Source organism: Desarmillaria tabescens (genome assembly GCF_030435595.1).
Source record: "Desarmillaria tabescens strain CCBAS 213 chromosome Unknown EV420scaffold_43, whole genome shotgun sequence".
NCBI lineage: Eukaryota > Fungi > Basidiomycota > Agaricomycetes > Agaricales > Physalacriaceae > Desarmillaria > Desarmillaria tabescens.
Window position 1 is genome coordinate 19,633 of NW_026848342.1, and position 15,796 is coordinate 35,428.

The 15,796-nt window shown below is 49.6% G+C and overlaps 2 protein-coding genes across 2 annotated transcripts; both read right to left on the reverse strand.

The window, feature by feature from the left end:
- Positions 1 to 7,863: 7,863 nt before the first annotated feature.
- Positions 7,864 to 8,480, reverse strand: EV420DRAFT_1647548 (uncharacterized protein; the record flags this gene model as incomplete). The annotated part of the gene is made up of 2 exons (XM_060478049.1): positions 7,864 to 8,156; positions 8,210 to 8,480. The coding sequence occupies 2 exons, from the start codon at positions 8,478 to 8,480 to the stop codon at positions 7,864 to 7,866; spliced, it is 564 nt and encodes a 187-aa protein (XP_060326218.1).
- A 4,332-nt stretch (positions 8,481 to 12,812) lies between these two features.
- On the reverse strand, positions 12,813 to 13,709 carry EV420DRAFT_1483619 (uncharacterized protein; the record flags this gene model as incomplete). The annotated part of the gene is made up of 3 exons (XM_060469999.1): positions 12,813 to 13,126; positions 13,157 to 13,349; positions 13,536 to 13,709. 3 exons carry the CDS (start codon positions 13,707 to 13,709, stop codon positions 12,813 to 12,815), a joined length of 681 nt encoding a protein of 226 aa, XP_060326219.1.
- Between the last annotated feature and the right edge of the window lie 2,087 nt (positions 13,710 to 15,796).

Sequence of the window (15,796 nt, forward strand, 5' to 3'; positions counted from 1 at the left end):
ACCACGTCTGGCGTCCATCTTGTCCTGACCTGAGGCGCTCGCTGGGTTCTCCAGAACTTTCCCCGTTTGGTCAGGCGGGGGTGTCTGAGGTGGACCAGCCCCTAAGGGTTCTTTTCCCAACGCAGACCACATCGGAAGGCGGAAATCCCCTCCTACGCCGTTGGCGTTTTGCAATTCTTCGTGCTTAGTTTCTTCAACTGGTAACGTGGCGAAAAGTTTGGTATATTGTTCATACGGAGTACCTACATACATAGTATAAGTCCGACTAGAAGTACATGAGTGCGCACCAGGGGAAACTAAGTCCTTTGCCGACACCGTCGAATCGCTTATTTCGACGCCGGCTCGTCTTTTGATGACTTCTCCTCCTTGACCTCCTCGACTTTCATATCCTTTCCCAACTCTTCCTTCTCGGCCTCCGCGAGTAACTGTCGTAGGCGTTGGATGTTGGGCTTCTTGCGAGGTGGGAGTTTGACGGGAAGTTACTTGGACTTGTCCGTCGGGCATTTATGGTCCTGGTTCCATCCGGTATTCCCACACTTGAAGCATCGCTTGTCGGACCGTAGTTTATCGATCTCCATTGGTTGTCCGGCCCCGCCGTACGTGGTTCCCGTGGCGTCCTTCTTGTCGCCACTCGATCCTCCACTCTTCGATTGATTTTGATTGCCTCGACCCGAACCGCTTTGGTTCGGGGAGGTCTTACCTCCTAGCCCTTGGGCGACATCGTACCTGTAGTTGGCGTCAATTCTAAGGACTCGGGCCTTCCACTGTGCGTAGGTTGTGGGGTGCTCGTTGTCCCCATGCATAACCGTCTTTCGCACCGTTGGCCTTATCGCTGCTTCGACAGTCTCGAACATCTGTTTCTCATCTCCGAACTCTTCGCACTTGTGAGCCAGCTGCTCAAACTTCGCGAAGAATTCTACCGCGGACTTGAATTCCGATTGCCACACCTTCTTCCACTCCGCTTTCCATATCGTAAGTTCCGCGACTTCTCGGAATTGCACCGTTAGATCGTGTGAGAACTCGTCCCAGGTGGGGAATCACCAGTGCCCCCGTGGATCTCGGTACCGGTAATATTGATCCACCCACCACTGCTGCGCCTCACCCCTAAGGTATCCCTGCGCGAACGTAATTCGATAAGGGTTCTGCCCTTGGTCGTTCATTGTGTAGTACATGGGGAATACCTGAAAATAAACCTTGCAGTGATGGAGGAATCGGGTTATGTCCGAGGAAACCCCTGTGAAGTATTCCGGCTGGGTAATTAGTTTGGGTTTTACATCGTTCCAGGGGTTGTTCGCCGCTCCTGGAGCCAGCTGCCATGGCGGGATGGGGTCCGGAGGCGGCGGCGGAACTGGCGGGACTGGTGTGTTTGGTGGTCACGATAGCGAGCGTAGGTGGGGGTTATCGGCCGGCAGGGGGTAACCTTCGGGATACTTCGGCGGCGGCGGTGCTGGCGGTGGCTGACTCGGTACCATGGATTCCTTTCCCTTCTTGGAGGTTCCTGCACCGGGGTCATCCCACTCGTCCTCGGGGTCCTCAGGTCCCACGCCTGCCCAAAACTCCTCAGTCTCGAGCGGGTTGGGCATCGGTTGAGGTCATCGATAGGGTTCGCACCCCGGTCGCGCATTATCGGGGTGTACCTGGTTCCATACCAGGGCAGCTTTGTGCCACATTTCAACTTCCAAGATATTTTTCATGAGGTAAACATCCCCCATGTACTTCGCATGTCGGTAATCCTCACCGGCCTCCGTGAGTAGCCACTGGGAGTCCCGCTCCATGTCTTCCATCATTATTTCGTATAGTCCATGCCACGGCAAGATATTAAAGATTGTTGGAAGGGGGGCCATGGGATCGACTAGGACCGTCCGGACCGCCTTCATCACCTCTGCCTCGAGGGAGCTGTTTGGTGGCCGACTCGGCATCCTTGGCTTTCTTCCTCTCTCTGGCGAGCCTGTCGATTTCCTTGTTCCTCTTCCATCTCCTGATGTCGGAGTCGGGGTTGCTGATCTCCGACTCATAGGCCTGCCAGGCTCTTCGTCGGGCCTCGAGGTCAGTCCCAGCCCACTCGACAAGTCCGGAGTATCGGAGGGCAGCAGCCCGCTGCCTATTTTCGATCTCAGCACGGGTGGCGTCAGGCTCGATGGGGAGGTCATAGAAGCTGTTGGGTCCGATGAGGGCGGCGATTTCGGCATGTCGAGTGCGTGTGTCTGCCGCTCTTGCTCGGTCCATTCGGGCCTCGATTTCTGGGGCGAGCTGGGCATTTCGAGGGACGTCGAGCGACTTGACGAGCGTGTGGTAGAGAAGCGTCCATGGATGCTGGTTGCTAGGGACGGGGTCAGCGAATGCTCGACCCGCGACTGACGGGGTAAAAGTGGTGACGGGGGCGAGGTCTCCAGCCCTGGCAATTGTTCCAAGCTCTTCGGGATTGTAGTCCGGGAACTCCTCCCAGAGCTGCTGATCTGTCGGTTCAGTCCTGGCGACGGTGGTAGTGGGCGCTGGGGCCTCTGGGCGGACGGAGACAGGGATGCTCCTCGGGGTCGAGATTCGGGCCACAGGAGCTTCTTCCCCTGGGTCAGCGTAGACCCAGCTGGTGCTGGGATGCCAGCCGACTGGGGGGCCCCTGTTTGTCGGCCAAGCAGGAAGAATGGATCCTGCTCCATCTGCATGGGTGGTAGTTGCGGCGGAGGCCCCAAGGGCAAGCTCTCCAGGATCGTCGTCGAAGTCGTCCTTGGTCCTTCTCTCACACCTTCTTCGCTCGCTTCCCCAGTCGGCGTCTGTCCACCTCGTGGATGATCGCCCGCTCCAGTTGTCTCCGGTATGGGCTGCATCTTCCTCTTCGTTCGGGTAGAGGTCACCGAGGATGTCTTCGAGTCGGATCCTCTCAAGATCGGTGAGCTCGTCCCCTTCATACTCGGTGTCAGGGCTTTCTTCGCCCTCGACCAGATGCCTGGTGCCTTGTCTTCTCCTTCCGTCGGCGCTTGACTCGTCTTGGACTGGAGACTGGTCGAAGAGACCTGGTAGGGGCGAGTCTCCTCGGTCGAGGAATACGCCCCGGGTATCTGTGATGTCGACGGAGTCGACTGACTCGGCGGTGGCGCTTCTGTAGGAGTCGGTGCTCGACTCTGAGTATCGCGAGCTGGACCGCGACGATCCGTAGAGGGATTCTCCAGGTCCCCCGGAGGCGTTGGACTCGACATTTCGTATCGTCTGCTGAGATGCCGTGGGAATGTGTATTACTGGCGGGGGGTAGGCGGGAGTGCTGGGAACGTAATGAAACGGGAGTTGGGCACGGACTCTCCTCTGTTCTCGAAAACAGCGGTGTAGTCGATACAAAATAATGGACAAGAAAAAGAGTATAAAAGTTGCGAAGACGGCGGGAATGGCGTCGGACCAGGGCATCCGTTCGTGAGTCTATCCTTCGTAGAGTCCGACGGTTACAATTAACCATGCAACTGTTAAAACGGGGTAGAGCTTGCTCGTCGTTATCAGCATGATGACGGCTGAGATTACGACGGCTTGTACGATGACGGGGAACGGCGTCAGTTTGAGAATTCAGTGGTTGTTTAGATTCGGAGGATCCCGACGTAGAGTCCTACAAGGTAGGCTGCCAACAAGGGAGCCGGAATGTAGTATCGACACAGGATGATGGTGATTGCTACCCTGATTAACGCTGAGGTTAACGGGTCTCGTAGTAGGAAGGGCAGTACCCAAAGGGCGCCTGCAAGGAGTATGAGGAGTGGGAAAATGCTGGGCAGCGTCTAGAACGTAGTGCTGGGCAGCGATAGGATGAGCTTCGGCTAAATGTTAGCCACTAACTCTCAAAACTTAGATCAACTAGGGATCGCCACTCGCACTTCGGTGGACGATACGATAGAGGTCAAAGTCCTGGGGAATGAGCAGTGACGAGACAGATAGTCACGAAGAGCAGAGCTTTGAGTTAGATAGATTAAACCTTAGCCGAAGCTGGGGTTTAGGCCAGCTGAGGCTCTACTTAAATACAAGTGGGTATGCTAATAATAGTACCATGAGAAATGATCCATAGGGATCGCATATGAGTAATCAAGCTGAGTAAAACGAAGAAAAATGAATAAACCATAACAATATATCCGTTGAATCCAAAGGAACAGGAGGAATTGGATAAATTCCTTGATGAAAACCTGGCTACCAGCCGAATTCGACCCTCCAAATCCCTGATGGCATCCCCCTTTTTCTTTGTCAAGAAAAAGGATGGAAAACTGTGGCCAGTACAAGACTACCGCAAACTTAATGAAATAACCATCAAAAACCGTTATCCTTTGCTGCTTATCTCCAATCTTATGGATAAGCTGAAGGATGTGAGGTATTTCACTAAGTTAGACGTCTGTTGGGGATACAATAATGTTCGAATCAAGAAAGGAGACAAATTCAAAGCCGCATTCCGCACTAACCGAGGGCTCTACGAGCCCATGGTTATGTTCTTTGGATTAACCAATTCTCCAGCCACATTCCAGTGGATGATGAATGATATCTTTAAAGATCTCATTGCTCAGGGAAAGGTCACCATTTATTTGGATGACATCCTCATCTTCACCAAGGACAAGGCGGAACACCAAAGGATTGTGCAGGAAGTCCTGAGGATTCTGTGCAAGAACAAGCTGTTGTTGAAAGCAGAAAAGTGCGAGTTCGAGGTACTCAAGACAGAGTACCTCGGGGTCATTATCAGTGAAGGATCCATCAAAATGGATCCAGTAAAAATCGCTGGTATCATGGATTGGCCAGCACCCTCCAAAAAGCAGGAACTACAATCATTCCTAGGATTCACCAACTTTTACCGGCAGTTTATCTGGCACTATAGTGCAATCGTCAAACCAATGACGAAACTCACAGGGAAGAACCCTTGGACATGGGGGGAGGAGCAGCAAGAAGCATTTGAGGAACTCAAACATCAATTCACAATGGGAGTTGTTTTGGCGATGCCAAACAACTATAACAAGTTTCGCTTGGAGGCGGACTCCAGTGAAGGGGCAATCGGGGCTGTCCTGTCACAGGAACAGAAAGGAAAATGGCGCCCAATTGCATTCCTATCGAAATCTCTTTCCACGACGGAACAGAACTACGAGATTTACGATAAGGAATTGCTAGTGATAATGATCGCCTTGGAAGAATGGCGACATTATCTGATGGGTGCCCATCAAGATTTTGAAATCTGGACAGATCACTCAAATCTGCAATACTTCTGCAAACCTCAGAAACTCAACTGCAGACAGGCGCGGTGGGTTACTGAATTGGCGGAATACCATTTCACGCTCAACCATAAACCAGGAGCGTCCAATAGGAAAGCCGACCTTCTAAGTTGGCGGGCCAATCACGACCAAGGCAAGAACGACAATGACGATATTGTCCTCTTGAAGCCAGAATTCTTCTGTGCCCTAATAATGCCAACAGAGGAAGAAATTCATGGTAAAATTTGGAGAGCAACAAGCGATCACCAACGGTGGGACTGAGGGATCACTTCAAGCCTCAACCACAAGAAGGGGGTCATTGAGAAAGACCACCTTCTATTTTACGATGGACGAATCTACATCCCCCGTGACCACACCCTACAGGGAGAACTCATCTCCCATCACCACGATCATGTCTCTGCAGGACACCCGGGCATCGAAAAAACCAAAGAATTAGTCCTAAGAGACTACTGGTAGCCCAAAATGCGAAGAGACGTGGAAACTTACATCCAAGGATGCAAGGCATGTCAAAGGATGAAAACTGATATGCAGCAGAAAGCAGCTCCGCTACATCCCAATGCTGTACCATCCCAACCTTGGGAACACATCTCAGTCAACATGATTACCAGATTTCCAGAATCCAAAGGCTACGATGCAGTGCTAGTCATCATAGACCGATTCTCGAAATATATCGTGCTGATTCCATGCACGAAGGAACTTTCGTCAAGCGGATGGGCTAAAATCCTATGCAACGAGATCATTTGTCAATTCAGGGTAACCCCCTCCAAAGTCATCTCTGACCGGGGGCCCCAGTTCGTATCAAAATTCATCACTGAACTGTATGCAATGATGAATATTCAAGGAAACCTGTCAACGGCCTATCACCCTCAGACGGATGGACAAACGGAGCGGGTTAACCAAGAACTCAAAAAATACCTTCGAGTCTTCGTTAACCACAAGCAGGATGACTGGAGCAAATGGCTACAGTGGGCAGCGTTCGCTCACAACAACTGCCAACACTCTGCAACAGGCTTTTCTCCCATCAAAGTAGTCTACAGATGAGATGGGGAAATTTGCCCAACCGCGGTGAGGCAGTCGGAAACACCATCAGTAACTGACTTCGTCGAAAGCCTCCAGAGAGTATGCAAACAAGCGGAAGACTCTCTGAATAAAGCCGTCGAAGTTATGAGAAAGGCTTACGACAAACACACTCGCCCTGCACAAGAGTACCAACCAGGAGACAAAGTCTGGTTGGACTCAACCAACCTTCACCTCCCCTGACCAGCAAAAAAGCTAGGTGACAAATGCGTCAGCCCCTTTGAAATAGTTTCCAAAAAGGGGCCCTCTGCATACGAACTAAAGCTGCCACCAGGATGGAAGATCCACAACAAGTTCAATGAACAATACCTAACTCCATACGTCCCCCCGGAGTTTTTCAACCAGGAAAAACCTCCGCCACCCAAGCCAGAACTCATAGAAGGCGAGGAAGAATACGAAGTAGAGGAACTACTTCAGGACCGCGACCGCATCGTCAGTCGAGGACACAGCCAGAGGACCATAACGGAATATTTGGTCAAATGGAAGGGATACCCAGTGGAGGAAGCTACTTGGGTCAAGAGGAGCAACCTCGCCAATGCCGAAGAACTCGTCAAGGAATACGAGAACAAGGAAGACTGCGTACAGGATCACAATTTGTGACACTTGGAAAACGAAGGAGGATGCATAACCATATCATCTCCTGGCTCTTCAGTGACCGAGAGCTCAACTTTCTTTCCAGTCTCGAGCAGGAATCATACCGATCCATTATCCTTCGATGAGCAGGGCTATTATTCATCGGACACGGATGAAGACGTCTTCGAAGATGAGCGTTCCGAGTCTCCTCTAACGACTCAGACCGACCCCAGCTTCCCTCAAGAAGAATGGGGCATGTCTGCTTGGGAACAAACCAAGGACTACAAATGGGATATGGAATCTACTAACTCCCTTGACTCAGGGAGTAAGTATGTCTAAAGGACTGTCAGGATGACAGTCTTAGTCAGGGGGTATTATTACAGTTTTACCCCTATTTTCCTTATCTTATCTTATCCTTATCTCTCGGAACCCCGGACCTACCTATCTTATCTCCCGGACCCATGATATTCTGCCGGCACACTCTTTACCCAGTTACCCGGCTGCTGTCACCCCAGTTCATGCTGCCACCTTTCAGATGACCAGTGACCCGCATGTGCCATCACGCTTCTCTTGATGGCATCATGCTTCTTAGTAGTTGGACGAGAGTCGACCGCTAGTCGAGGGCAGTCTACGGGATGCAGCCTATTCAGACGGAGTCCCGCGCAGATGCAGGTGATATGCGCTCTTTACTCTCATTTGTCGGGAGCATACTTCTTTTAGTGTTTTCCCTCCTCATTCGTTGAAAGACGCACTTCTCATTGCACGTGCCCTTGTAGATACTATTCTTAGTACAAGTCTAACATGTATTTAAGCTAGCCTACACTGTGGCCTCAGACCCCAGCTTCGGCTAAGGTTATATACTCCTAACTCTTACAAGCTCCTTGCTTTTGCTATAAAGTGACACCTAACTTCTCACAATCTACCAATGCCTCTCTAACACTGAATCACCGAACGCGAGTGACAGGATAGAGACCAGCTTTGGCGAAGGTTCGAGTTAGTGCTTAACAAGATCAAACTCTGGTATCTCCCTGTCCTCGAGTGGAGGGAGCCAGTTGGCTTGGTGCCATGCATCCATGAGTGCCCAGTCATGCTGGTAGGTGTCAAACTCTTCCAGCTGGGGGACTTCATCTGGATCTGGGGCACAGGGAGGGAATCCGTGGTAGGCCATAAAAGTTTCTTCCCCTCGCTCTGTGCTGAGGTAGAGGCAGGTGGCATGGGGGCAAGTTCCTGGCCTGACGATGGTCCCTCCTGTGCTTGGGTCAATCCTGGTTTTGGCAATCCCATATTCTTCATCCGAGGGGTCAGCAGATGCCTGAAGAATCCCATCTGCGAGGACTCACTGCTCTCTTCTTTCTGCATCATCTTGCTCTTCGACTCCACCAACCTGAACCTCTCCTTCCACATCTTCTTCATCTCACTGGACTGGGATGTTGGCATGGACGTCCTCATTCCTTGACGCTGAAGCACTGTGTCGGAATCTGAAGGTACTGGCATTTCGGTAGTGGAATGGGGTGCATCTGGGTTGCCCGTCGAGCCTGTAGTATACTCTCCCAGGAACAGGGGTCTGTGGGACTCTGGCACGGTGTCATCGCTTATATCTGAGGTATCCATACAGGAAGCAGAATACCAGTATGATGATGGTGGTGAGGAAACCAGCGAAGACGTTAAAGGTGTTAGATGATGTGCTGCTCATAAGTGACGTTCACTGTCATGGTTGACAATGAAGGTCCTAGATAGAAGCTTTGGCTAAATGTAACCCACTAGTCCAACAAACAAGGTCAAACTCATGACGTGACTCGCACTTTGGTCAAGCATACAACGAGCAGGCGCAAGTGGTCTTATAGAGGTGGACTTAGACAGCCTAGGCAGGAAAGAGATGGAGTCGACGACTAGGTATATAGACCTTAGCCAAAGCTGGGGCTCAAGGCCACAGCTGGCTTGCTTAAATACAGGAAGGGTATCCTAATAATAGTGGCTAATAAGTCCGTGAATGGTATGATGAGCTGGCAGTTTAGTCCGAATAGAAGTGCTAGTGTGACGTCCATGTATCACAGTACTAAGCATGTATGAGTCAGTAAGGTACTTGGTAGTAGAAAATAAATGAAGTCCATGACAATACCTCTCTCACCTCGATCAAACTCCACAATGATCTCTGGTACATTGGGGATCGACTCATTATCCCTCACACAGGATCCTTGCAAGAAGACTTGTTTCAACTCGCACACAATTCCTTGGAACACTTTGGCACTGATAAGGCCTATGTGACATTGCATGACTGTTACTACTGGCCCAACATGCGCCACGATCTCAAGCTTGGTTATATCCTGGCCTGTGTTGATTGCCAGTGAAACAAATCAGCTACATCAAAACCACATGGCCTCCTACATCCTCTCCCCATTCCTGATGATCGTGGTGACAGTGTGGCTATGGATTTCATCAGCCCATTGCCTGAAGATGATGGCTTCAATTGTATTCTGACGATGACAGATCAACTAGGTTCTGACATCTGAATCATTCTCATTCAAACAGACATCACAGCGCCTCAGCTTGCAGAAGTATTCTTTCATGAATGGTACTGTGAGAATAGTCTACCTGCTAATATCGTCTCTGATAGAGACAAATTATTCACTTCCAAATTCTGGGTTGCACTACACAAGCTCACTGGCATCTCCTTGAAGCTATCCTCTGCATACCACCCATAGACCAATGGTTTGAGTGAGCGTTCAAATAAAACTGTGAACCAATGTATCTGTTTCCACATTTTCCAAAAACAGAAGGGTTGGGTAAAGGCTCTCCCAATCATCCAATTCAATATGATGAACACCATTAATGCGTTCATGGGCTACTCTGGTTTCCAGCTCAGAATAGGTCACTCCCTATGCATTATCCCTCCACTGGTGCCCTCAATGCTACCTCCCTCAGAACCCATCACCTTGACAACCGAGCTACTCCAACGTATCAAGTCCCAGACTCAGGATGCCAAAGACAACCTCATGCTTGCAAAAATCACACAATCCTTTCATGCAAACAAGAAACATGCACCTGAGACTGAATTCCATGTAGGTGATAAGGTGATGCTGTCTACCTTGCATCACTGTCAAGAATACAAGGCTGGCAAGAAAGACAGGGTAGTGAAGTTCATGCCCCATTTTGATGGCCCTTACACAGTCATTGATGCCCATCCAGAAATGTCCTCTTATACGCTTGACATCCCTAATTTACCAAACACCTTCCCTACCTTCCATTCTAGTGTATTGAAACCCTTCATCCATAATGATCTGTCCCTCTTCCCCTACCATGAACACCCTGCTCCGCATCTGATCATCACTGCTGATGGTATTGAGGAGTTCTTCATAGACAAAATCATCGACGAATGGAAATGTGGGTGTGGTTATCAATACCTTGTTCATTGGGTTGGTGAGGGTGAAGAAGAGGATTGCTGGCTGCCATGAAAGGAATTAGAGGATTGCGAGGCCCTTGACAAATGGCTCTTGCTCAAGGAGTAAGTTTTTTTTCTTAAAACAGGGGAGGGTGTAAGCTCATCCCCAGCTATGATGTACTTACACTGCAATGACACACACTTTCAGACCACTTTTGCTTCCATCTTTTTCCTGGATTCTGCTTCCACTCGTATAAATACTCACTCCCATAGTTAGAGGACTAACTTTTTCTTTCTTTCTTCCTCTCCCTCACATAGATGTCTACTGTTCTCTCCAATACATGTCATTCACCGTATTCGTTGCCTTTCATGAGTTTAGTGTTTCCTGTCCTTGACAGGTTTCCAGATACTAGCCGACAACACAGGTCTTTGTGAGCCAGCAGGCATTGGTGTACTACTTCCTCAGCAATTGTGATACCTCACTACAAGATGCTCAGGGAGAAATGTGACCATGTCTATAGCACTGTTAGCAAAGACATTGTCAGACAACTACTGGGGGTCATCCTAATTTTCCTCATTGAAAACAAACAAGGTATGATTCATGAGTGCTACTCCATCATCAATGCTTTCTTCATAGCTTTGTAGGAACTATCCAGGGCAAACATCTGACAGAAAGATATCGACAAATTATCTTTGGCCCTTGGAACTGGGAACACCCACATCCTTAGTTGTTTGACAATGTCTTTGCTAACAGTGCTATAGACATGGTCACATTTCTCCCTGAGCATCTTATAGTGAGGTATTACAATTGCTGAGAAAGTAGTACACCAGTGCCCACTGGCTCATGAAGACCTGTGTTATCAGCTAGTATCGGGTGATTCCATAGCACGTGATATCTCCTGATTAATAAGCACAGGTAATAGACCTGGAGAGACCTTGGCAAGCAAGGTAATATACATGTGTCTCTATTTGCTCACCTCGTCAACTGCCAGCCTCCCTCTCGGTATTCAAAACCTGCCAATATCAAATTCATCTTTCTTGCCAGTACTCACCTCTCTAACAAACCATGAGCTTCTGGCAGCAGATTCTCGGCTAATCAATGAAACCCGAAGATTTCATCAAGCAGCTTCAAGACATGGAGGTGACAAGACCAGCGACACCAAACTTTTCAGATTCTGTAGCAATACCAGGAGTTGCCCAGCATGGTGAATCCTAATGAGCTGGGATACAGAGAATAACTTTGAAGTTCATTCAACAGCTCAGTAGTGTGTCCCCAACCATGTTCAATTATCACTTTATCTAAAGGCTCCTGCTAGACAAAGCACTCTTCATCTCTGATCTACCTGGAGATAAAACGGAACTAGTCCATTGCCAGTCAGCATGTTTTGCTATGACATCCTCGACGCATGGAGCTTTGGTACCTTCCATCCATACAACATGCAGGTCGATGTTGAACCATCCAGTCTCTGTCGAAGTGTTCAAATGTAGCAAGTGTAGATGGCATGGATCCAGCTAAATGTTATTGTCAACATCCTTTGGCGGAGATCATTAAACAGGTTCAACTAGCTCCTTCCAGTTACCGTGCTCATCGAAGTCCGTTGCTCTTTTTTTTCCGGCTAATACCTTGCATAGTATTGTTGTTGCGACCCTCCTAACTTCTGGTCTGCTAGACGTTGGAATCTCGGAACAAAGAGGTGCTTGTCTCGTGAAACTGTATCTTACTGTACCTACCCCACTCGCTCTCCCAACCAGGTCATTTATACAGTTTTGTAGTGTTGCCTTAGTAAAGAAATGAACCGAGTTCGGAAATGATTGAACATTGAAACTAGGTATTGTGTACATGGCTGAGTGTCCCTCCAGCAAGGACTTTGTCGCCGGCGCCGCCGCGGGCCCTTGTCCGGAAATGGCGGTCACGAGACTATAAAGCTTCGGAATGCATAATACTTGGTTCCCACTTACCGTCACATTCCGCTGTCATTATGCTCCTCCAATATTCCATCCCCTGTTAGACGACACATATCTTTATCATATCCGCTGCCTCTCACTATGAATGTGAGAGGTAGTAGGGCTTGTTACACGGTGCAAGTCGAGGAAGGGCGTTGAGTTCCGAATTGGGACTAGAGTGTTTGCCGAAGGCATGGCTGTGCAGGTAGCTCTCTTCGCGCTTCTTCCATCTCACTCGCCTCCGACAGCTGCCTCGTTCAAACACGATTCCGAAGATTTAGGTCAATGTCAAATCACTGAGGATGGCCTTCCCCTGCCTGGTATGCTCCGTCCTCCTTTCTTCCGTGTATTTTTTATTGATTTCAGTATATTTTCAGCTTATGTCGATACCGATAGCATGCAAGCCCGTTTTGTCCGAGACTGACGCCCCCACGGCGAGTGGCATCCATCCTCCGTAGGAAGAGTATATCGTTTGCAAGCTGTGAATGGTGGATGAACGGGAGATGCGTGTAACATGTCAACTTGACTCCAGTGAGTTTATATTCTCATACACCATTATCGTCTTGTATCTTATGTGTATGCTAGTTTTATTGTTCATTTTTCGCGCACCCGCATCCAGATCATTGACTCCCCCGCCGATCCTCTCGGCCCCCGTCGACCTCACGGGGATGGTTTTGCAGGAGAGGATGTGCGCAGATCTCTGATCGTGTCCTTTCCCTGCTTCCATCTTCATATCCCTTACACCCCCGCACGACGGCCATTGCTCCCTTCTCCGGTCTCGTTATCGATATCTGAGAAGCTCTCACTGGGCAAGGAACAAAGTTATCTGCCGAGGGGTCGTCCTGGGAAGGAGATGCCAGCGTGTAGGATGCCGAATTTTGGCCCAAGACGATGTATCGTCTTCCGGCGAGCGTGATGTCGACGCCGAGGAAGACTGAGCATGCATGCACTCCCATACACTTACCGATCGCCGAACCCTCTTTCCCTCGCACGTGCGCAACCACTCCTCTCATCCACCATCCCGTGCGTGACGTCTTGTATGGGGAAACAAGCTGTACGCCGTGAGGGAAGGAAGCTTTCTGCCTCAACGCTATGTATTGACGTCCGGCGAGCAGGGGTACGGCATCATTGAGATGGCAATGCGTGTGCAGACAACACTAACATTTGAAAGCAGACATCTCTCGAGATTGTGATGAGAGAAGCCAGCCACTGCAAAGAATGGTGTTGTCTGCGGAGGGGGTCCGAGCGTGTGGGTGTCTGATTTTGGCTGGAGACGATGTATCGTCTTCCGGCGAGCAAGGCGTCAACACCGGGGAGGAATGAGGTGTCGAGCATGCACGCACTCCCCCACGCACGCCGGTTACCGATCTCTCCCTTCCTTCCATCGTCACGGGCTCCCGTTCACCCCTCTCATCCACCATCGCATGCCCGAGACGAAGGTTCAAACTACGCCATTCTATAGCAAGCTGTATGTTGCGAGGAAGGAAGATTTTTACCTCGAGACCATGTATCGACATCCGGCGAGCAAGGATATGGCATTTTTGGGATGGCAACGAGTCTGGTATGTACCTGCTCTGTTGATAATTGTTCACCGCTAACATTTGAATGCAGATTTTTGCTTCGACGCCATGTATTGACATCCGGCAAGCAGGCGTATGGCGTCGTCGAGATAGCAACGGGCGTGCAGCGCAAGGTATATGTACCCATCCAGTCAACAATTGTTGACTGCTAATATTTGAAAGCAGACTTTTACTCCGACATCATGTATTAACGTCCGGCGAGATGGCGACAGTTCTTCAAGCTCATGAAGTGCAGAGCACGGGTGAGGTGGAGGGTTGCGCAGGCACAAGGTATGTACCTGCCATGTCTATAATTGTGTTTGTCGCTAACATTTGAATGCAGACTCTTAAACTGCAGTGACCGTGTCCTTGGATGACGACTTTGGCTGGCTGCGACGTATGGACTAGGAGCACAGACATTGTCCAATGTGCCAAGGAGAAGTCTATGGTACGTATTTCCAGCCACCTAAATAACTATTTTCGTTGCTTATCACCCCAATGCAGACTCAAATTCGACACAAACAGCTCTCCACTGTGACACACGACGTATCGACGTCCAGCAAGTCTTACGAGTGCGTCTGCGTTCAAAGCGAACGATTTTCGGGCAGGACGTCGAACTTGTTTGAAGCTTCAGCCAAGGCCCCCTATTCTGTCAAAGACACTGTGGCTCTGTTCCGAAGAAGAGGGAACCCTCCCGTACATATTGAAGTACGACAAGAAGTCATGTTGATGTTACTTTTCTTCTTCGTTCTGCTACCTCTGTGTGAGAGCGCGGGAGCCAGCTTACCTCGACTCGCGCTTCATGACGGCACCGAGGGCGGAGTCTGTCTTAGCCTTGATCGTCCTATCGTCAAGTACTCTTACGCCTACGAGCATCAGGGATAGATATGATACTGATTCTTCTGTAAGTTGTATCGCACCGCTCGGAGCATCGAGTCAACAGTACAATTCACTGACTAGTAACGACAAGAGAAGGAAATGAAAACATTGATTGTACCTTGTTAGAGGTGTTAGATGCCGATGTTAAGATTTAACAAGGGCGCTGCGATCAGTAACAACAGCAGCCTAGGCAACGGAAGATGATAAAGTCTCATCAAGGAGTTTGTGCATTGCCGCAGGCTGCTTGTAAGGCCAATGTGCAGTTTCATCTCGAGGTACGAACGGTGGTACTTTCCCACCAACGAAATAGTCGGGATGCTCAAGAAGCAGTTCCTCAGCTCCCATTCCCTCCTCGTTCGAGTCCTTGGCATCGTCGATATGAACGAGACACCCAAAGTCACTGTTCCCAGAGACGGAGAAGACGAAGCGACCTGTATTCGACGTAAAGGTTAAGCTCTGGGTCCATCAGATAGGAGAGATGAACAATGGGGATGTCTATAGGCCTTCGGAGGTCATATGTTGCCAAGAGCTTTCACCAACAGAAGATATATTCAAGTTCTCCAGGCCTCCAGCGGTGGGAGATAAGGGTAGTTGTTGACTTCATCTGGATGTAAGGAAGTCGGGACGTTGGGATCAACGAGCATTGATGCTGGAGGCTCACGCCACTGTCCTTTTGTCTCTCTCCATCATGTTCCTTTATTTTAACTCCCTGTTTTCAGTCCTTGCCCAAATTTCAGCCTTTCGAGATGACCTCAGCACTTTCTCACACTGAGTAATGTTTCCATTTAAGATACAGACCGAAAGAATTTCTCCAGCGAGCGACGCTGTCAACAAAGTTTATCTCCACCTACTTCCAACGGCACATGAATTCGGACGACCCAACTTTGCTCCGAGACGACGTGTTTTTGTCCGGGGAGTAGCACCTTGGCATCACGAAGATGAAGATACATTTGTCGCCATTCTTAACAACAGAAAAGGAGTACGGGTGGCGACAGGACTAGCGAAGTTCCTTAAAGGCGGAGATTCGGGATGGTAAGTGGCCATTCCGTGCCCACCTTCACGATACTCTTTCTGTAGTGTCGTCTTGATCCTTTCGGTCACGGCAATGTCTCCATTGAAGGACGATGTCATGCACGACTTCGGGGAGCACCCACTGCCTGCTCATC